This window comes from Glossina fuscipes, unplaced genomic scaffold (genome assembly GCF_014805625.2).
Source record: "Glossina fuscipes isolate IAEA_lab_2018 unplaced genomic scaffold, Yale_Gfus_2 180, whole genome shotgun sequence".
NCBI lineage: Eukaryota > Metazoa > Arthropoda > Insecta > Diptera > Glossinidae > Glossina > Glossina fuscipes.
In genome coordinates, this window is record NW_023998523.1 from 163,977 (window position 1) to 184,771 (window position 20,795).

The 20,795-nt window shown below is 32.3% G+C and overlaps 1 protein-coding gene across 5 annotated transcripts in view; it reads left to right on the plus strand.

The window, feature by feature from the left end:
- Positions 1 to 20,795, plus strand: part of LOC119641817 — a 184,006-nt gene that overhangs the window by 150,833 nt on the left and 12,378 nt on the right. For 4 of the 5 annotated variants that reach the window (XR_005247894.1, XM_038040680.1, XM_038040678.1 and 1 more), the window contains exons 6-15: positions 10,748 to 10,870; positions 11,540 to 11,717; positions 13,693 to 13,719; positions 14,233 to 14,444; positions 15,384 to 15,597; positions 15,805 to 16,022; positions 19,403 to 19,529; positions 19,645 to 19,746; positions 19,808 to 20,236; positions 20,343 to 20,746. Coding sequence is in view for 4 of the 5 variants with exons in the window: in XM_038040680.1 (XP_037896608.1) it covers positions 10,748 to 10,870; positions 11,540 to 11,717; positions 13,693 to 13,719; positions 14,233 to 14,444; positions 15,384 to 15,597; positions 15,805 to 16,022; positions 19,403 to 19,529; positions 19,645 to 19,746; positions 19,808 to 20,236; positions 20,343 to 20,746 (2,034 nt within the window). In the remaining variant the exon portion in view is untranslated. The remainder of the gene's footprint in view (positions 1 to 10,747; positions 10,871 to 11,539; positions 11,718 to 13,692; positions 13,720 to 14,232; positions 14,445 to 15,383; positions 15,598 to 15,804; positions 16,023 to 19,402; positions 19,530 to 19,644; positions 19,747 to 19,807; positions 20,237 to 20,342; positions 20,747 to 20,795) is intronic. The other variant, XM_038040679.1, reaches the window with a different exon arrangement.

Consider the following 20,795-nt stretch of genomic DNA (forward strand, 5'->3'; position numbering starts at 1 on the left):
CAAGTTTTTTATCCATATGACATGAGGTGAAATGAAGAATGGTAGGTTAAAATTGTTTACATTTGTGCGCAGAAGATATCGGGGAATCAAGTTATGCCGTTAACACAAAAATAGCTTAACGACAGAAAAATAGTAATTATCATAAGTAGAATAAAGCGTTAAAAGTTTAAAAGTTTACTTTGCTGGCTAACGATATGTTGTCGTCAAAACTAATTAATTGGTATCTGTTATGAAGAAAGTTCGAGAATAAGCGTATAGCAGCGAATGCCTTGCCAAGTTTAGTGCATAAAAAGCATTATGCTGCACAGAACCGGTTGAATAATATTAATAAGTTCGTATCTTCGCAGCCCCTATCTATCTAGGATATCTTTAGATGTTCACAGTTATGTTTTTTCTATGAAACTTGTTTGCTTGTTGCGTGGTATTTAGCCTTTCAAGTATCTTGGACAAATACAAAGCGAATAACTCTTTATTTCTTCTTCTGTATTTGATCTTCGACCTCGAATTGATTTGGAATTTAAATCAGCTCTACGGCATTGGGATATAAAACGTCGAAAAGAGACCAATCGTTGGCTTGGTAAGATTGGATTCTTTCGTACTCGGTTACTCATACGGGTAAAGTTGTTTCTTTCTTACTTTCCTAATTTCAAAATACTAAGCCATAGGATCGCGAAGTACACGGAACGACTTTAATTGTTCACTATCAGAAAAAAAATGTGATGTGTGTTCTTTAATACTACACTCCTACCATACTCTAAAAGCATCGTTTTGTTTGTTTAGGCTTCTATGTGCAAGTTCATTTAATCGATTAAGAAAAAGATTATTATAGCCTTGAATAATACAACCATTTGCAACGGTGTCGATGTTAATGATGATAATGATGGTGAAAGAATTATGTTAATGAATGTAGTAATAGATATAAAAAAAACTTCCATTTGAGAAAATAACTTATTTAATACGGTCGGTATTAGTAACAAAATGAATTTTTACCCAAAAATTCTATTTTCCTTAGTAAGCTTGAATCCTTAATGAGAATTTTTATGAAAATTGTTCATACGTATTAACGTTTAAAACACATTGATGGGCATGGACCATAAACTTTGTTTACATATAAACCAAAATAGTTTACTTTATTTATAAAGTAAAATTTCCATGTTTCATCGCAGATTGCTAGTGAAATCCATCCAAGCGCATCAAAATATATGAAAGCTTATTTTAAAGGAATGTTATCCAACAATTGTTTAAAAAAAAATGTTTTTTTAAAGCTTTAATAAAAATTATTTATGAAAGAAAATATCTGCGAATACGATAGTGTTAGTTAGGATATAAATTTAAATTCGCTCGCAAGTGATTTCGCATTGTTATGATATTAAAGTGATTTCCTTCTGTAAATAGATTTTTTAAATACTTTTAACGCTTGGATGTTACGATTGGAGAAATCTTGGAATGCTCTATCTATCTTTGCAGATTATAGCTAAATCTGAACGTTTAAAATGACATTTACGTTTCGAAAAATTCATTTAGAAGAATAGACGAATAACTGTATTTTGGCATTGCGAGCTTTCAATGGTCATAAATGAGTGCAAGGTGTTTGCTTGTCATTGCTTTGTGACATTGTATAAAACTTGGTACAATAACGACAATAATACCCGTCAATAGCAGTTTTGTTATAAAAGACGATTTTTAGAGGGCACTAAAACCGAAAGGCGGAAAATAATGCTTGTGATTTTTCGGAGACGTTGCTCAGAATACGACTTTAAAATGAGATATAAGTATAACCGTATAAATCGAATGAGCTAACCCCACTGATTAAAAATGTCAATATGATTTTCGTTTTAGATAAGGATATAATGACATATTCTTAATTTATCATTCAAAAAGAGGAGAAGGAGAGCATATTCAAATAAAAATCTATATCCAATTTCTGTTAAAAGAATACAAAATGTCGAGAATAGAGCGAGAAGAAATCTAGATTTACAAACTAAACGTAATGTAAAAAACAAAGCCAACAGTAGCATACTTTTGCTGTTAGCAATGTACAGTGTTTCTGCTGGAACTAAGCAAAGTTTTTGAATTTTGCAAAAGGTTGACTCCATTTTATGTAAATTTTTAAAGTGCTTCTACTTTTTATTCAATCTGTTCCAGCGAAATAGTTGCTTGCTTACTTATAACATCGTTATCCTTTGCTGTAGATTGTAAAGGAAATATTTTTTTTCTTTAGCGGATCGCAAGTATTACAAACTTCACAGATGACATGGTATATAGCACGAATCATTTTTAGAAATATTTTATCGTAAGTGTGACCACTCATAAGCGTATAAAGAATTTTGATTTCCCAGGAATTAAAGGAAGCCTCTGATAAGGCTTTAAACTGAAATGTGGGATTTATTTTACAGCAAAGGCAATTGAATGCAACACATGCAATCTCTTTAAACATTTAATGATTGAAAGATGTGATTACGAATTTACGCTAGTGCTTCATTGGGAGTACATTTGATGGACAAAATTGTCTCATCAGCTTGAGCCCTAAAAGAAAAACTAACTAAACTAAAATATTATTGTTTATAGTCCGCTTAGACATAGAACATTTAAAACATTATACAAGCGTACGTACGAAGCCTAAACAATCTCATGAAACGACGCGAGCACCCATTAAAATAATTTCGTAGACAATACGTATGTATTTATCACTCAAACCATTTCAATTTCGCTACATAAACATAAATATAATCGCTATTTAATAGAGCGCCTCTCTTGACGACATTCTGGGTTTTTCTTTTTTTTTCTTTTTTGATAAGTGCCATAGACTATGGGTGCAAAACAAAATTCTATATAAACATTTCGTAACCAAATGTTACATCCGCTGCTTTCTACAACTTCTACAACTACTTTCTTTGAAATCTTCTAAAAACCAATGCTTTATACCTCCTGAAATAATGAACAACAGCTGTTTGACATTTGATAATTATTTCTTTGGTGTTGCCATACAAATTTAGTTTTAGTTTTAACAGCAATTCAGGGACCTTAACAGAAAATCGTCAAATTTCATAAAAAATCAGGAACCTTGACGTGGTTTTACTATATTTTGAAGGCAACTCTATTCTCATATGAATTCAAAAGGAAGTATGGAAAAATCGTACAAAAACATATGAATTCAAAAGGATTTTTTTTTCTCCCCCCGATTTAAAGAACAATTTTTATCGTTATCAACTATCAGTGATGTTTACTCTTCTATAAGTAGTTAAAAATCATTCTCAGCTTTAAAAGTGAGTATCGTATTTGCCTAGAAATCTCTTCAGTGTCTCTTTAGTTTCTAGCACAAAATTTGAAATGCAGTGAAAAATTGTGAGAAAATTAAAAAATATTTTAAATAAAATTCAAACAAATTGAACAAATTTGTAATACTTATAGCACTCAATACCTGTGTGCTCTTAAAGGAAAAACTCTTGCACTCCGTTGCTAAAGCATGTAAAGCACACCGGCTAACAAGATATTTTTTTTGCAATATTACGTTTTTATATAAGTGTTTTTGTTCATTCCTTTTGGTAAGTGGTCATAGTATTATTCTTAATAGAATTTTTCGAGTTTTCAAGAGTTTTCCTTGTAAGTTTGTCCACAACCAACAATTTTTTCTGTTGCTTCCCTTTTTCTTTTGCTATTACGCTTGTACATATAAAATCTTGAATAAACGGTTTTCTAGAATACGAATAATGCCTACTCTATCTTAAAAGAATGTTCTTATCTTCTTAATCACTTTAACGTTTGTCAAAGTAAAGTATCATGGCAATCTTCTATTGAACCTCAGACAATCGCAGTTATCATATCATCCAGGGGCCATAAGTTTTGTCATTAAACGTTCTACAATCTAGGCGGCCTGCTAGCTAATAATAAATACTGTGATCAAAAGTTAATTATTCTCCGTTTCGCTCTGACGATTTTGACGTTAAAGACAAGCGGCGCTCTAGTATGCTAAGCGATGATAAGTCAAGAAGTTGAATTGCATATATCGTCTAATAGCATCGCTGCGGAACTGTACGCTGCCCAAAAAAAAAATTGAGACATTTACGTAAGGCCGCAAACAGAAACAATTTCCATGAAGTAGCGCTCGAAATTGTGAACGACCGACCGAATTTGCACCAAAGAATTACTACTGGAACGAAATCCAATCACTTTTGCAGAGATTGACGAACCGGCGATGGAAAGCGAACTCCATTAAAGATAGCCATCCAAGATGAAAGGAGCTGCACAACCAGTGCTACAGCCTGTCTTGACGCCGCTTTAAGTGATACTTGGTTTTTCTGAGTATTGGGTGGGAATCATCCGTCATAAGTTGCCAGAAGAGTAGAAAAACAAAAGCAATTAAAGAGACAGGCGTCCAGAATTGGCCAATATGAGAAAAGTTGTTTCTTCTCTGCAGAACCTTTGAAAACTACTTTGCTAGATTTTTCGCCCGCAAACACTAGAAATTCGGCAATACTTGTTTACCGCTTATACCAGAGAAATGATGAAAAGGTACGGATGAAAATCACACTGTGTTTGAATGTTCGTTCAAATCATCGTGAAGTAGCTCCTTGGTCTATCATAAAATATTATATCGCAACTAAAACCCTTGTTTCTTCCTCTTTGCGTCTCTTTTCCTGAAAGCGGTAAGAGTTGCTAGGTTACGCTAACAAAACTTAATCTAAGGTGCAGTTTTGTCTAAATTAAATTATTCGAGTTTTGTCATGAACCTGCTTAGCTTAGGTTTCTCATTCCTATTCAACACCGAAAGAATAATAGCTACAAGCAGAGATAGTAGGTTACCCGAAAAGTACTTAGCCTAAAAAGAGGCATACAAAGTTTATTAAGAGCAAATGCCTGCACACATTAGAATTAATTGCATACATGTATACATATTGAATGTAATGTATGTTGATTCCGCAATAGAGTAATCGAAGTTATTTGTGTGCCAATAGAACAGTTATAGCGACTGACTCTACTAGATATGTCAAACAAGTAGTGATACATCTTTTTTGAGCTAAGTGCACTCACAATAGTGGGCGAATCACAACCATTTCTGAAACAAAACATTTTTCAGTCTTCTCAGCTTCCAGCTAAGCAATTTTAAGAATTCGAAAAGCGACTGACAATTGATTAAAATTATTAAAAATATATGTTCTGTAAGGGATCAAGTATTTTGACATAGCATCATTACTAATGCAGAAGAGCTTTTCCTTGAAATTTTATAGCTCAAGCTTTAACTGAACTCGAAGACGAAATTGTAAGAATCCCTTGGTATGAACTTTGGTATAGGTAGAAAGAGGATTTATTTGCATTTAAAGTTCAAAAAATGATGACACGTATCTAAATCGGATCAAGAGAAGCAAATTTAAGTCATCTATGTAGATTATCATCATCATAATATCCTTACGATACTAAAAATTAATTTTTCCATTTTGTTTTTTTGTTTATTTTTTATTAAAATTTAATTCATTAAAACATCCTCAGCGCAATGTATATCAATGAAATTTTCACTACCTTGAATGCTTAGCAAAATAATGGGCATGTTGTCTCCTTAATGAAGCAACAATAACTCCTTCAACACATAGACTACAAATAAATCGTTATTACATTATAATCCTATGTAAGGTGGAAGGATGAATGCATAGATACATTGTTCAATTTTGTACACGTACGTAACTTGATATATATGTTACATAATGGCGTTAAGTACTTTACTGATGACAATAATAATGACGATGACGATGACGATGACGATGACAATGATAATGGTAGTGTTGGTTGATGCTGAACTATGAATGATCAATGCAACGAAATATGATTAATTAAAGTGAATGTGCAATGAGAACACATAGAATAAATCAAACCGACACTGACTGCACACTCTGGCAATGTTCATTACCTGAACTTTTCCCTGCACATACCTTCACATGTGTGTCTGTGTGTGTGTGTGTGTGTGCATGTGTGTAAATGACAGTTTGCAAATAAAAGAAAAAAAAATCCTGCTCGTCTACAAATTATGTTAGTTTTTAATTGAATTTTGAAAGCACTTACAAACAATAACGACCATCGAATGAATTATTCGGAAAAATCCAATATGATGAAAAATATTTTTAATCTCATTTCCCATATTTTTCATATTGTTGTCGCTGTCAATCTAAAAAGTTGATAATAGTATATAAAAAAAAAAAAAACACTTAAATATCGATATTGTATGTATGGTCTTTTTTTTTTTTTTTTTAAACAATATTTTTTAAACAATATTACAGTTAGTCCAAAAAGTATTGAGCTTATTAATCACAAAGAAATAGCTTCAGTTAATATCAAATATCAATGCTTTTTCCTGCAAGTAAACAGAATTGAATGTCACGCATGACTTGGTCTCTTGGAAGAATAATATTTTTCCAAAATCATCTCGCGTATATATGCAAATGTATGCAAATGAAGTTCAGTTTATGTATTCGTTAGAAAAAAAATCCCTTTTACGTAATTTTTTTTCAAATAATATCATTACATTAAACAAATAAATACATGCACGGCACGTGAACTATGTGCATATAAAGTGCAGAGGAAACATGTTAACGTCTCTTATAAAGGTTGGTTAAAACGTATTTACGAAGAAAGGGGAATGGTAGTATTAGTAAATCGAAGCTCTACCTTCGTTCGACTAAAAATTTTCAATAGTTCTCATATTCTTTCAATCGGTCCAATACTGAAAAGCGTTAATCTTCCTGTTCAATTCGAAATACATATCGGTGGTGAACGGTTTACGGGGGAAAAATCATTCATATCGACCAACTGTAAGCAGTTTACTATTATTTGTTTCATTTAAACGAACGCATTGCTGGAAAACATCATCAACAGTAACTGGTGATATGAAGTCGATCTATAAAAGCATATATGGTTTAGAAGACATTATCAGCTGACTTTGCAGCTTCAGAATGGTCGCGCAGTTGCAATTGAATTGAAAAATACAACCACTCCTACATTTTCCTCCTTTCGATCAAGATTTGCTTCAATATATGACTTATTGCCGGTTCGGGCTTTGATTTAATTCTTACGTCGATAGGCAAAAAATGGATGCGGTTTTAAATAGAGTTAAAAGATCTTTTTTTTTTTTGTTTTCTTTTTAGGTCTGCCAAGAAGATGGCACCAGTATTGACCATTTAAGAGAATGTTTACCATTTTTCCTTTTTTCTATTTCTTTTTTGTTAAACATTGAATTTAATAAAAAAAAAAAAAAAGGAAACTTATTTGTATGCCCTACAGTTGGAATTAATTACTGAAAGGGAAGAAGATGCAGGAAAAAGATAGAAAGGAATGCTTTTTATATTAATGAAATGCTTATAGCTATTATTTTGATAGTGGAGCGTTGCAAAAACTCATACCACGAAGAAAACGTATAGTACCAAATTAAAAAAAAAAAAAAAACACTCGTCTTGGTCTCAAAAAAAGAATATCAATTATTGTGCTTTCAAGCCATTTTACAATCTGTTCTAAAGCAATTACAATCCCTGAGTGTATGCTCGCTATGGATACAAAATTGAAAGCGTTTTTTTTTTTTATATGCTATATATATATATAAAACCAACTGTTAATAAATTAACTATCATTTGGTTTCTTTTCTGCTATTTGTTGTTCGTGACTTCCTTAATGGGTAAAGATGTCTTAGCTCCTAATAGTTAATTAATTATTTGTTGGCATTCTATTAGAAGTGACGTCATTGTAAAAATTGAGAGAAAAACTGAACTGTGAATGTTTATAATTCTAAGTGATTCCTTTTTTATTGGCAATAACTAGAAGTGAGCTGCCTATACAACATCTTTTAGATTAGAAGTATATTTAAATTGGATCATTTTAACCATTATTCGCCATAGGTAATAAAAGTATTTAAACAACAATCAATAGCTTCACTAACGCAACACCCAAAACTATTTAAAATGGATTGCAATTTCTATTGTAACAGAATATTCAGAATGATTTTCTAATTTAAGCCAGCGCATTAATTGTCTGCCCTCGTATATTTATGCATTCTATCTACAGATAATAATTCCCTCTAAAAATTTTCCGAATCACTTTCTGAACGGACTTAAGCTTGTCCGCCTGGCTGTGTAAATTTTGTGGTCAACTTAATGATCGCATTTCCTTCTGAAGCTTTTCAGAACTATCTTTTTTAATCGATCTAAATCTGCCCACTTTCGACTTGTAGGTCGACATTTTTGACATATCTTCTTTTAAAGACTTTCGGTGTACTAAGGTTTTTTCCGCTAATTTTTATTACTATTGCCCATGTGACGTCATATTTTGAAGAAGGCGTTGCGAAGTGACCGAAATCTTCATTTTCTGCCACGAAAATGCATGAATGAGAATATCCTTACCCTTTCAAAAATTTAATACAAGGATTCACAAGCAACACAATTCGGAATCAACTATGTATGTACATGCACGTCATAATGCTTTTCATGCGTGCGTTTGTTCGCTGCAATAACTGGATAAATTTCCACATTTCGATGGTAAGCATGAACATCGATTCAATCTGAAACATAGCATAATTTGCCCTTTCGCCGAAGCAATATTTATATTAGTTTGGGGAAAAAGAAATCCATTATTTTTTCTAAAATTGTTTGATCGATACTTTACGAGAAATCTATCAGTGCAGCCATCTACCGAAAAAATAATGGATTTCTTTTTCCCCAAGCTAATACATATATATTAACGAGTTCTGTGCTATAATACAAAACCATATATAAAATCTTGTAACAATTCACTGAATTTAAACCCGACTAATTCGATTGCATTCATTATACCGTGGATCGAATGACAAGTTCTTAGTTACCTTAAGAGCTCAATTGTAATTTCCGCAGTTTGGGAAATAATATTAAAAAGCGAGATTAAACTTTTCGAGGCAAAATGTAAGTCTTTCTGGCACGATGGTCTTCCGGAGGGGGTGGAGGCTTGAGGTCATTTGGGGTAAACCCAAGTTTCATCAATGGCAGATCTTCAACATCGATGGGCATCATTAACTCTTTCCTTCTTTTGCTTATCAGAGACTGGTTTGGTCATTCAATTCAATTCCCACTTTTCACTTCATATATATAGGCATTTGCTTACAAGCTTCTATACAAAAGCACAGATGAGTACACAATAACAAAAAGATGTGAATTCTAAGTCAATGTAGTCCTTTTCTATGCTTAAATCATTAATTGTAATAAATAATTTTAGTACTTTCTACTATAATTGTAGTCTTCAACAAAATCAATCATTCAGGATATTAAGATTCATTAAGTGCATCAATTCAATTTGTTTATGTATGGAACGCGATTTATAGTCGTTTACTTCTACATGCTTACATATTTGAATTGTGCTGCTTAAATCACTAAACTAATAGATTGATGACGTTATCGAATTTTCTAAATGCGTAAAACACAGCAGCCACTTACCTTTCGAAAGAGAAACGTTGGCAACGTTGCAGATACAGTGGTTGTTTGAGGCACTCGACCGAAAATGCACAATAAACAAAACTATTCCTATTTAATAGTTAAGTGTCCTATCTATAGGCACTTAAAGGCAAGAAAATGAATTGTTATATGCACTTCATTCGTTGCTTTGAAGTTGTTTAAAAACAACAAATTAATGCAACTATGTTGCAATTGATTCCTCTTTTTGATACGGAACCATTCCGATAACGTGAAGTCCACCTTTCAAATCGCTTATCTGAAGCAGCTAAACAGAAGTAAGTAATACAGCTTGTGTACCTTGCTCTCAATTGTAATTATTACCCGACTTTTCTTAAAATCTGTAGCCAAAACAAGTAAAAATGTCATTATTATGGGTCACGGGCCCACCATTAAAGATTCTACACAACTTCCCTGAATACAGTTATTCAAATAACGATTTACAAACTAAGAATCTCCTCACGTGAGGTAATCGGAAAATTTATTCAATTTGAACGATTTTCAGTTGCGTTTACTCTTGGGCTAAAGCACGTGCGGGTACTAAATAGAATACGAGAATAGACGACGGACAGAAAATCTTAGACCGATTCTGAAAGCAATTTTGAATAGATCGGCATAACAATAAGTTGGGTCTATCTTGAATTCTTTTGGGTGTCGTGTAAATGCGCAAAAACTTCAGATATCCTTGGATATAAGCAAAAAATGTCTGTCCATTAAATTATATTTAAAGTCTTGATATATTTTCCACAAATATAATGATTCCTGTCAACGTAATTTCACTGACCATCCCGCAAATATCATTGTTAGATAATAATTAGATGAAAGCTGCTAACCTTTTTTACCTAAATTAGCCTTAGTTAATATTAAATATCAGCCTATGTGCGAATGAATAAAACGACGCCCCTGGATACGAAGGCTTAATACATTATTTTACTTGTTCTTATCGAATATAATATATCGTAAAAAACCCAGTCAGTCTTCTAGTGAATACAAACACCCACACACAGACACACAGCCACACATACATCTCATCTCTCTAAACTAGTCGACACTATATTAATATTTTATAAAACTAATAATGAAATTATTTATTTAACAAAAATTATATAAAAACTTTTTCTCTTTTTTTTTTTAAATTTTTTGCACTAAATTCTTCACCAAATTTCGAAAAAAAAAAAAAAACCAACAAAATTTTGTAACAAAATTAAAACAATAAACTGGTTGTCCGAACATATAAATCGAAAAACAAAAAAAAACGAAAAACAAATAAAATAAATCAATAAACTCGGCAGTGGCCTCCAATGATTCAGACGCTGTTAATATAAATAGTGAACCGTATACTCAGCCTTTAGCTCGACCGAGGATGCCGACAATAGCGTATTTGGAACCGCTGCCGAGACCCACAAAATCACCAAGTAGGTGCTGCCAAATACAAACAATACGCATTACATTAAAAGCAATTAGTTGTAGTTGTAATTTCTTGTACATGTTTTTTGTCCTTTTATTTTATTATTTTCAGTTTTCAATACGATTTTCGAACCGAACAAGAAAACGATAAATATTTTTCGTTTTTTTTTTTTTTTTTTTTTTTTTTTTTAAATTTATTTTTTTACATTAAGCTCGAATTAAAAACAATATAGCTTAACCCAGATTCATGCAGACACATTAAAAATTTAATGATTTAAAGCCAGCAAAAAATATACAAAAACATCTTAAATGCATCCGACATTTACTTATATTAGGACCAAAATATATTTTATAAAACTGCATACAGAAATTCATATACACTTTGCACACTTTGCATCCACACACATACACATATTAGCATATCTGCGAAAGTATTTGAAATGGCTGCGAATGTACATATACTTCCACATGTATGTTTACCCCATTACCGTAGAAACCTATACTTTATTTCTTTTTTTTTTTTTTTTTTCGTTTTTATTTCCTATTTTCGTTCAATATATTTGTGTGTGTGTTTTAATTGTTTTTCTTTTTCCTTTTGTTTTTTTTTTTTTAAATAACATTAATTTGAAAGAAAAAAAAAAAATTATTTTTCTTTTTCGATTTTGTCATTTTTACAGAATGCGACCAAACATTTGTGTCACGCATTGGTGGACCTCAAAATGGCACTTTTTCCGCTCCGCTTTTGCACAATCATAAAAATCATTCACGTCAATGTCTTTACACTTTCCTAGCAGGACCCGGTCAACGTGTTGAAGTAGTATTTAAAACATTTAATCTAAGAGGAAATCCACCTGAGTATGTACCAAATGTGCATTATTGTTAACAATAACTAACATAAAACTACATATATTTTAGTGCTATTCTTGCAATGATATGAAAAAAAAGTAAAGCAATCCAAGTAAAGTTTTGCTCACGTAAAAGATAGCACAAAAGAAGGACGAAGAGAAAGAGTTGTTTTTTTTTTTTTCATTTTTATCTTTATTATATCCAGAAGGGGGTGGATGAAACCAACATTCAAAATAAACTCCACACAAACGCAACGAGGTCTGCACATGTTTTACAAACCGACCTTTAAGCAATTAACTAAAATCCCAAACTTTGTTGGAAAATTAGTTCCTCTGCCCGAGAATTTGGATTTAATAATGGTTCCTCCTTCAACAAAACTGGTTTGGAGTACAAATAGTTATTTGTACAGACAGTTGTCGAATAAGCTTTTAAGGCACTCGTGTAACGTTATCAAAGGCTTTGTCGCCTCGCAAAGCAATACGAGTAACAGAAAAATATACAGTTTGGCTTTGGTTCGCTCCGTTGAATACACCCGTGCCGTTGGTGCAAAGATTTTCTTTTCACTATCTCTCTCAGCAACTTAAAATTTGCAAGCTCCACTCAAAACGACTTTCAATCGAAATTTTCTGCTATCCTAAGGTGCATCTTACGTTTTCCGTATATTTGTTTAGTTAGTTGAATAATCTATACCTAATTCAAGTCAAATGTTGGAGCCAAAGACTCAACCAATTCTTTCCACGTCAACCTTTCCTTTTCGTTCGTTTTTAAATAAATCTAAATATTTTCGCATCGTATATGTAGAATAAAGCAAACTATGACTCGAAAATGGACGAAAAAGCGGTTATTTCAATTATTTTTATTAATTTAGCCAGAGAAATAAATTCCAAGTCCGAAGTCTTAAAACAGCAGCATCTACGGCTATCAGATTAATTGAAAATTCTACTGCACTTGACATTTGAACCCACGGGCGTTGAGTTGTCAGTCAAGACCCTTTGCCTACCTCGACCACTCACGCGAGTATATTTCAACTACAATGGCAACCATTTCCTATTTGAACAAAGTGTCAAAGTAAATAAAATATGAAAAGGCTACAAATGCTTTCATAGTGGAGAGCTTATAAAGACCAATCCAGTGCATTTTCGATAGGGTTCATCCTAGGACCAAAACATGTCAATAGATAAAATATTATCATCAAAAATTGCGATCTGTAAAAGAATGTGTGGGCAACTACTAAGCAGACGAGCAGACAGATAAATTTAAATTGTTTCAGGAAACAGTTACGAATCAGTATAATTGCATGAAAATAATAAAGCATAAAAATGCACGGACCGACATAAAATACACAAGCAGATGGACGTAAATCGATTCCGAAAGTTATTCTGAATCATTTAAAATAATAAAAAAGAAGTTTATTTGAAGTCCTTCTAAGTGTTAGACTTATCTATTATACTCGGCATGTTAAGTATAGGTGATATGGTAGAAAAACACACACAGAGAAGGTTGGGCTTCGACGCTTGGAATCACTTCTTTGAGCAACTTCTAATCATAAACAACGTTTCCTCCATGAAGTAATAAAAGAAAAACTAAAATTCTTTTCTCCAAATGATAGAACTAGTAAAGGTCCTCCAAAGGTCCAATCATGCATCTCGTCTTAAAATTATCGTATTATGGAATTCTTTCAAAATTTTCTTCCAATTAATTTTCACGTTTTTGCAAGTAAGTGGAATTCTTCCCATATGTTATACATTTCGAGTAAAAGTTTTATTACTAAACTAAAAAGGGACGACGGACACCATTTGCCTTTTACATTTTTTTTAAAGTTGCTTTGCTATCAAGTGTATAAGAATCGCAATAATCGATCAGACCCAGAGCCGTAGAATGAACGGATTTAATAAATTGCTATACTTTTTTATCATACGCAAGATAATCTTCAAAATTTTTTTTACAACTTAACTCAATAAGTTTTTGTCATTTATTTATGCAGCGGCTCAGCAGTCGGTGAATTACCATCGTAAGTACATCAAGAAAAAAATATTTACATAAACAATGTTTGCCGCGGATGGTTAATACATTTATTGAATAGGATCTACAGTCCAATAAATAGATTTTTGGAAGGAAATCACGGGTCAAGTAAAATTTACTGGCTCGCAAAAGCATGTTGTTATGCAGTACGAAGCACTAGATAGAGTCTTTTTCTTTTCATAGCCTATTTTTGATACCAAAACAACAACAATGACTAGATAGCGGCAATAACCTCAGCTGCAACCTAAATTTTGAGAAATCTGCTTAAGAGAAAACTATTCCGATAAATAACGGATAGCAATTTTAGTAGTAAATCTAGATAGAAATTCAATAAAATATATTAGTCTGCGAAAGATTTTTACGTAATCGATTGTTTGCAAATTCGTAAAATCTCGAAATTGGGGTTCGTGGGGTGAAGCGATAAAACCATGTCGGCAAACATTTATTTATTTTCCTTACTCATGAGAGGAAAACTTTTCTAAACTCACTTTCCACTTTCCAGATGTGTTCATGAGTATATGGATATATACTCGGAGGTGCAGTCTTCGGAACCAGCGGAATTGATAAATTCACCATTTGGTGGACGTTACTGTGGAACAATTCCACCTCGCCGACGTATCTCTATGTATCGTGCTATAGCGATTTCATTTTTTACTAATAAAAATGTCACTACACCTGATCTATTTGAAGGAACCTATAGATTTATAAATGCATGTAAGTACACCCAGCTGCATAATAATAATAATTATAATAATAATAAACATAATAATAATGATACCTTAAACCGTATAAGAAAGTTATATTCGGCTGTGGTCGAATCTCGCATACCCACCACTCACATACTTTTACTTATTGTCATAAAAAAATGAATGGGAAAAAATGACAATTAATTTAGAATTAACACGCTTACCTTGTCGCCTTCTACTCTCCAAGGTTTTTTTTTTGATAGCCATACCACTGGTATTATTAAGAGAAAATTAATCCATTATGCATTTTTAGGCAGGAATGTACAAAATAGTTTCAAACATTTCATCTTGTTTGCCTTATGATAAATAAGCAAAAGTGAAAAAAAAAGAAACTTATTCACTTGTAACTTTGTGTGGGCATGGCCGATTTTTTCCATTTTTGCACATAAATAATAAAGTTTTTCGTAAAGTAAAAGTGAAAAATTCCGGCCTTCTATCTTTTATATAATATGGGTGATGGGCAAAAACTCGCAAATTTTTGTTTAAAGAAACGAAGTTATATTCAGTTTAGACTTCACGGCGGCCTTGTGCTTCAACCGATATTTTGGCCAACTTCGATACCAATCTGTGCGGAAAAATTTCCAATGTTTCTACCAAATTTGAACTTGATGTCTTCTTTTTTGGCACCACGAGAGTGTCAACAACACACACACAACACAGATAGGTCAGACGAACGGAAATGTCTTGATTAATTTAGAATATGTTGCTGAGCAACAATATATATATATACATATATATACGCTTTATAAGATCTTTGAAATTTCTTTTTGGATGTTGGAATATAATCGCATCCTTCAGAGTGATGGGTATAAAAATAATTCTACCTACATACTTCGTATCTAATCTTTTATTAATCATAAAATATTAATACATTTTTCTTTTTTAATTCCATTAAACGCATATGTAGCGGAATATGAGATTGGTATACCAATTGCTGGTTCACCATGTTCCTATACGATAACACCTAGTCTGAGCATAAATAAAACGGGCGTTTTAATATCGCCAACATACCCGGGTGCCTATCCCAAAGATATGTCATGTACATATCAATTTTTAGGTGAATCAAATCAAAGAGTTAGATTAGAATTTCGCGACTTTGATCTTTTTTTTGGTGGACCACAGTGAGTACCATTAATACGCTATAATAGTAAAATATAAAAGCAAAAGCACTAAAATAAAATTAAATAAAATTCTATTTTAGTTCTTTTGTTAAAATCTTTTGCCTTAATTTCAAAACAATTAACAAAATTAAATTAAAAAAAAAAAATTAAAAAAAAAAAAATGTTATTTTCAATATTTTTTGTTTCTTTTACGTTTCATATTCGAAGCTGTCCATTTGATTATGTTAAAGTATATGACGGTCCTGATAATTCATCAGCATTAGTTGGTACATATTGCGGTCAACAAAGAAATCTAGTTTTATATTCAAGCGAATCAAGTTTATTTGTGCATTTTTATACATTACCACGAACGGCGAATACACAGAATCGTGGTTTTAAAGGAATTTATGAATTTAGTGAAAGTTTTGTTAAATTAGATTTTATACGTAAGTACATAGACATAACATACACGTAATGTAAAATTTTCCATAAGTATATTCACGTAAGTTTCAATTCATGCTTAAACACATCAAGTCCATGATAAACTTAATTATTTTCCTTCCTACCCATCAAAGAATGCGAAACTAATTATAATTTCATCATTCCGTTCCTAATAGCAGCTATTAATTTTTAATCACTATTCTAATTTACTTTTATCGCATACCTCCATTCACCTGTACATCTGTCGTTAGACTTTTTAGGAACCCACAATAGATACAGCTAAGATGCAATTCTATTCTCTGAGAGCTTTGTAAGACACAATATATATATATATATGGGACTTTTCCTTTTCGAACAACCAATCCGCCCATCTGGGGAATATTACTCATAAATACGTAATGCGTAATCCATTTGTGCGTAATTTCTTCTTCTCGCAACTGCGCAACCAAAAACATTGGGGGAACGGGTATTTTTCAAAGCCAATCGAACAGACAAACTGCTATGTCACATCTCCCTAATTGTCTATACACCAACACTATTGGTAAGATCGTTCTCATTGAGAGTATTATCAAATGTATATGAGAACTAGTCTGTGAAATCGTACAATAATTTCAAGTAAAAGTTCGATCATCCAGTAGAGACATAAATAGGCGAGACACTGACAACCCTTGCAATATAAAAATGTACGTATGCTCAAGAACATCTAGATCTCCATTTATGCAGTTTGAATGTGAGACAATTTCTTATTTTAGTCCGCTTTTCCTATCTCTTACACTCGAACCATTTTCAAAACCTGAAAGAACTTGAATCCGAATATCCATGCAGGAGTCGCTGCAGCTCGGTGAATGATTAGCATAATATGCTTATTACAAAAAAATCACAAACAATATAGATTAAATAAAGCGACGCACTACCATGATGCAAAATCCAAGAAAGACCCCTACATAAAAGGGTTGTGTAACAGCTTTGCTTTCAGCAGCATATGTACTCTCAAAAACAACAAAAAATTATTCTTTCGCCTTCAGGCCAATCTTTGTTATTTGCATCGCTCCTCATATACCCGATTATTTTTTCATTTTGAGCATCATATTATTTGCATATATTTGATCAATATTATTAACTATAATAATACAATTATTACTTACAACATATAGAAGAAGGGGAAATGAAGGCAACAATGCTCACATATAATCATTGTTCAGCATGTAAAATTTTTCTATGATTTGTTTTTATTGAAAAAAGGAAAATAAGTCTTGTTCTCGTGATAGTTTCGTGGAAAATTTGATTTATTTTTATTATATTTACATAATGATGACGATGGTAATGATGCGGGACCATCAGATGTAATGGGCTGAGTTTTTGAGCTATGGGAGCTATATTTATATGTTAACTATGTTTAAACATACAAACATAATTCAAGCATAAAATTATGATTAGTGGGATATACACATACATATATATATATATATACATAAAAAAAAACATGGTTCATATCCCTAATTTTTTAATTTTATTTATAATTAATAATTTTTTGCCTATTAAAGATTAGGAGGATCCACTAGCGATTACAGGTTTACCTGTTTACGTACCTCACGCGAGAAGCGAGAAAGTTTTAACTTTGGCTTCAGACTTTTTTACTCACGATAAGTTTTTTGCGAATTGACTTTTTTAGTTCGCTGTTTAATATGATTAAAATCGTACTTCATTTTTAAGATTTCACACTTTTTTATGATTTTGCTTTTAGATTTGCTTCATTCTATAACAGACAGCAATTTGTAGATGACTTAAAAAGTCCGTTATGCAATCACAGCTGCTTGAAGCAATGAAAGCGTGTTTTTTGAAAATCACATGTTTTAAGCTTGCCGTGCCGACAGCTCTTTCAGCTTTCATTTAAGTTTATCCAAAATATTGATTTGACAGCAAACTTTATTGCATTAAGTTTGAACTACGCGAGTTCATTTTTTGATATCCTTTTCCAAGAAGAGTTGGTCGAAGCGGCTTCATATGTAAGGGTTTGTTTTTCAAATTCCCTTCGATATAAGGGGTCTTATAGACTTTATATTTTTACATGACAACAAGATGATCTAATTTTTGATATTTTAGGCGAAATATGGTAAGATAATTAATAACTGCCATCGGCTAGCTATAACGTTTTAACCTGCTTGAAAATAAATTTAGGAAAGCAGCCTAAGAAAAAAAATGAACGCAAGATGCTCTTGTCCCCTAACAAATATTGACGCGTTTTATAAATAGTTGTTAAGGTAATCACGTCAAACTCAAACTATTTTGTTTTCTTCTGGCAGTTTTTTCTCATATTTACATTCGTCTTGAACCTAGTAATAAAAGACTACAGACTTATCTTCTTCGTTAAGCCTTATCCACCCTTAAGACAGCTTTAAAAAAATTGCTCGGAATTAATGAACATAAATCATGCGTATCTTTTGTGGCACATGTACGAAATTTTTTTTGGATACACTTTCTAAAATTTAATCTAGAATTCCGTAACCCACAACTGCCAGTGATTGAAATAGAAGTCTTTTCTGGAAACTTGATTAAATTTTTTTTATTCAACCACGTTCGGTATACTGCTGCATGTACTGACACCGGTACACTAATATTGATAGTTCGTTTATAAGAGTAGTAGGTAAGCAAGAATTTAATAAAATATGAACTTTTTTCGCCAAGGAAAAATTCTTTGTCAACGTAGCCATCCCCTTTCGTACTCCTCGCTTAACAGCTCGCACCTGTATAGATCGAGCTTTCTAATAACCGTTATTCGATAAATACATAATAAACCAAAATATCCAAACTACATTGAATACGACAAAATCTTATTAACAAATTTTTTTATGTATATTATATTAAAAATATCTAACAACAATAACAAAAATCTATTCGAGTCTATATAAGTGCTGATATTATTTTTGCAGTTAATTTTTTGCATTACATTTTTTAGGTCGACGTAAGATCAAATAAAGCTTTCTACATTTTTTTTTTTAAATTAATTTTTTGCATTACATTTTTTAGATCCGCGTATGTGTTTGTTATTAAAAAAAAAGAAAGAAAACCAAAAAAAAAAAAAAAAGGTTAGGAGCGAGGAGTTTTGATGCATTTTATATTTCATTAAAGTCTATTAAACTACTCGCTTCTTAGTCTTACTCACTACTTAATTTTAACTTTCTTCTTAATTACGATTATTTACTCTGTATTCTTTTTCCCTTCTAAAAATTCAATCTATCTATTTCTCTCTCGCTTTTCCCCGCTCTCACCCTACACAACTATACAATACTATAACTACGAATTTTTCTAATATTTCTTCAAATGCAACAACACTTCGCTCGTTATTTATTGCAAAAAAAAAAAATTTATATAAAAACTGCTTTAGGAGAAAACGATGGCATTCACATACGTGGCTCAGAATGTGATCAAAAGATATTATCGAAAAAGGAATCGACGGGTTATGTTTTATCACCTAATTATCCTTATCCTTATATACCAAAAACAGTATGTAGGTGAGTATGATGATATACGTATACAAAAAAAAAAATAAATAATACAAAAAAAAGTGAACAAAGAAATCTCGTTCTATTCACATTGACGGATTGATTTGTTCTCGTCTTATAACAGATACTTCATTTACGGTATGCAAGATGCTCAGCATTTAGAACGAGTACGTTTAGAATTTACAGCATTTAATATACCAAAAGTTGAGCATAAGGATAGAAGCGAGTGAGTAAAACATGAAGTGTATTGCGATTGATTGTAAAATTCTTTGCATTTTTCTTTCAAGATCGAATTGTACCGATGGGTATTTGAAAATCTATCTAAAAGGTCAAGAGACCGCCGATGCTTATGACAAATTTGATTATGAATTATGTGGCAACGAAACTCAACGTGTGGTTAGCGATGGTCCCCGTTTGGCAATGGTGTTCAGTTCCGGTGAGCTGCAAGGTCGGGGTTTTAAAGGCAAATATACCTTTGAAACTGAATATAAAATTCCCGGCACCGCTGCACCAGACGGTAGCTGCAGTTTTACTTATGTTAGTGCTTCCAAAAAACGCGGTGAATTAAATAGTCCGCGTTATCCTTCCAATTATCCATCAGATACAAATTGTTCGTATCTGTTCTTGGCCGAAACCAACGAACAGGTGACAATTGTATTTGATCATTTCAAAATTAAAGCGGATGGCAATCCAAACGTTACTGCTGGTGCTTATGGGTAAGTGTAAACTTTAAAAGAAAAAAAATCTATCTGCTATCTATCTATCTATCTATCTATTTATTATTTGTTTATTTATTGTTTTTTTTTTATTTATTTTTTTCAGATCTATTAACTGCTTTGAGGATTGGTTGGAAATGTATGTCGTTTATCGCGACAACAATGATCGTTTTCTTGGTCGTTATTGTGGTATGACAGCACCCGGTCCAGTTGAGAGCCCAAGGGGCGCGGTCGGCTTGCGTATCACATTGCATACCGATCAAGAAAATGTGGCAAGCGGTTTTAAGGCTCGTTACTTTTTTGAAACTTCCAAAAGTGAAATCGGCGATTGCGGTGGTAATTTCTCCAATGAGGATTCCGGTATTATTACATCGCCCAATTATCCGGCTGGTTATAAGGCGCCAGGACGTGGTATGGCTTCGATGGCCTGCAATTGGATAATGACTGCCAGACCGGGCTATAAACTCTCTATTCATTTTGAGCATTTCTCATTGGAAGGTGATCCCGCCAGTAAGTGCAAACATAACAATTATAAAAAAAAAAATAAATAAATAAATAA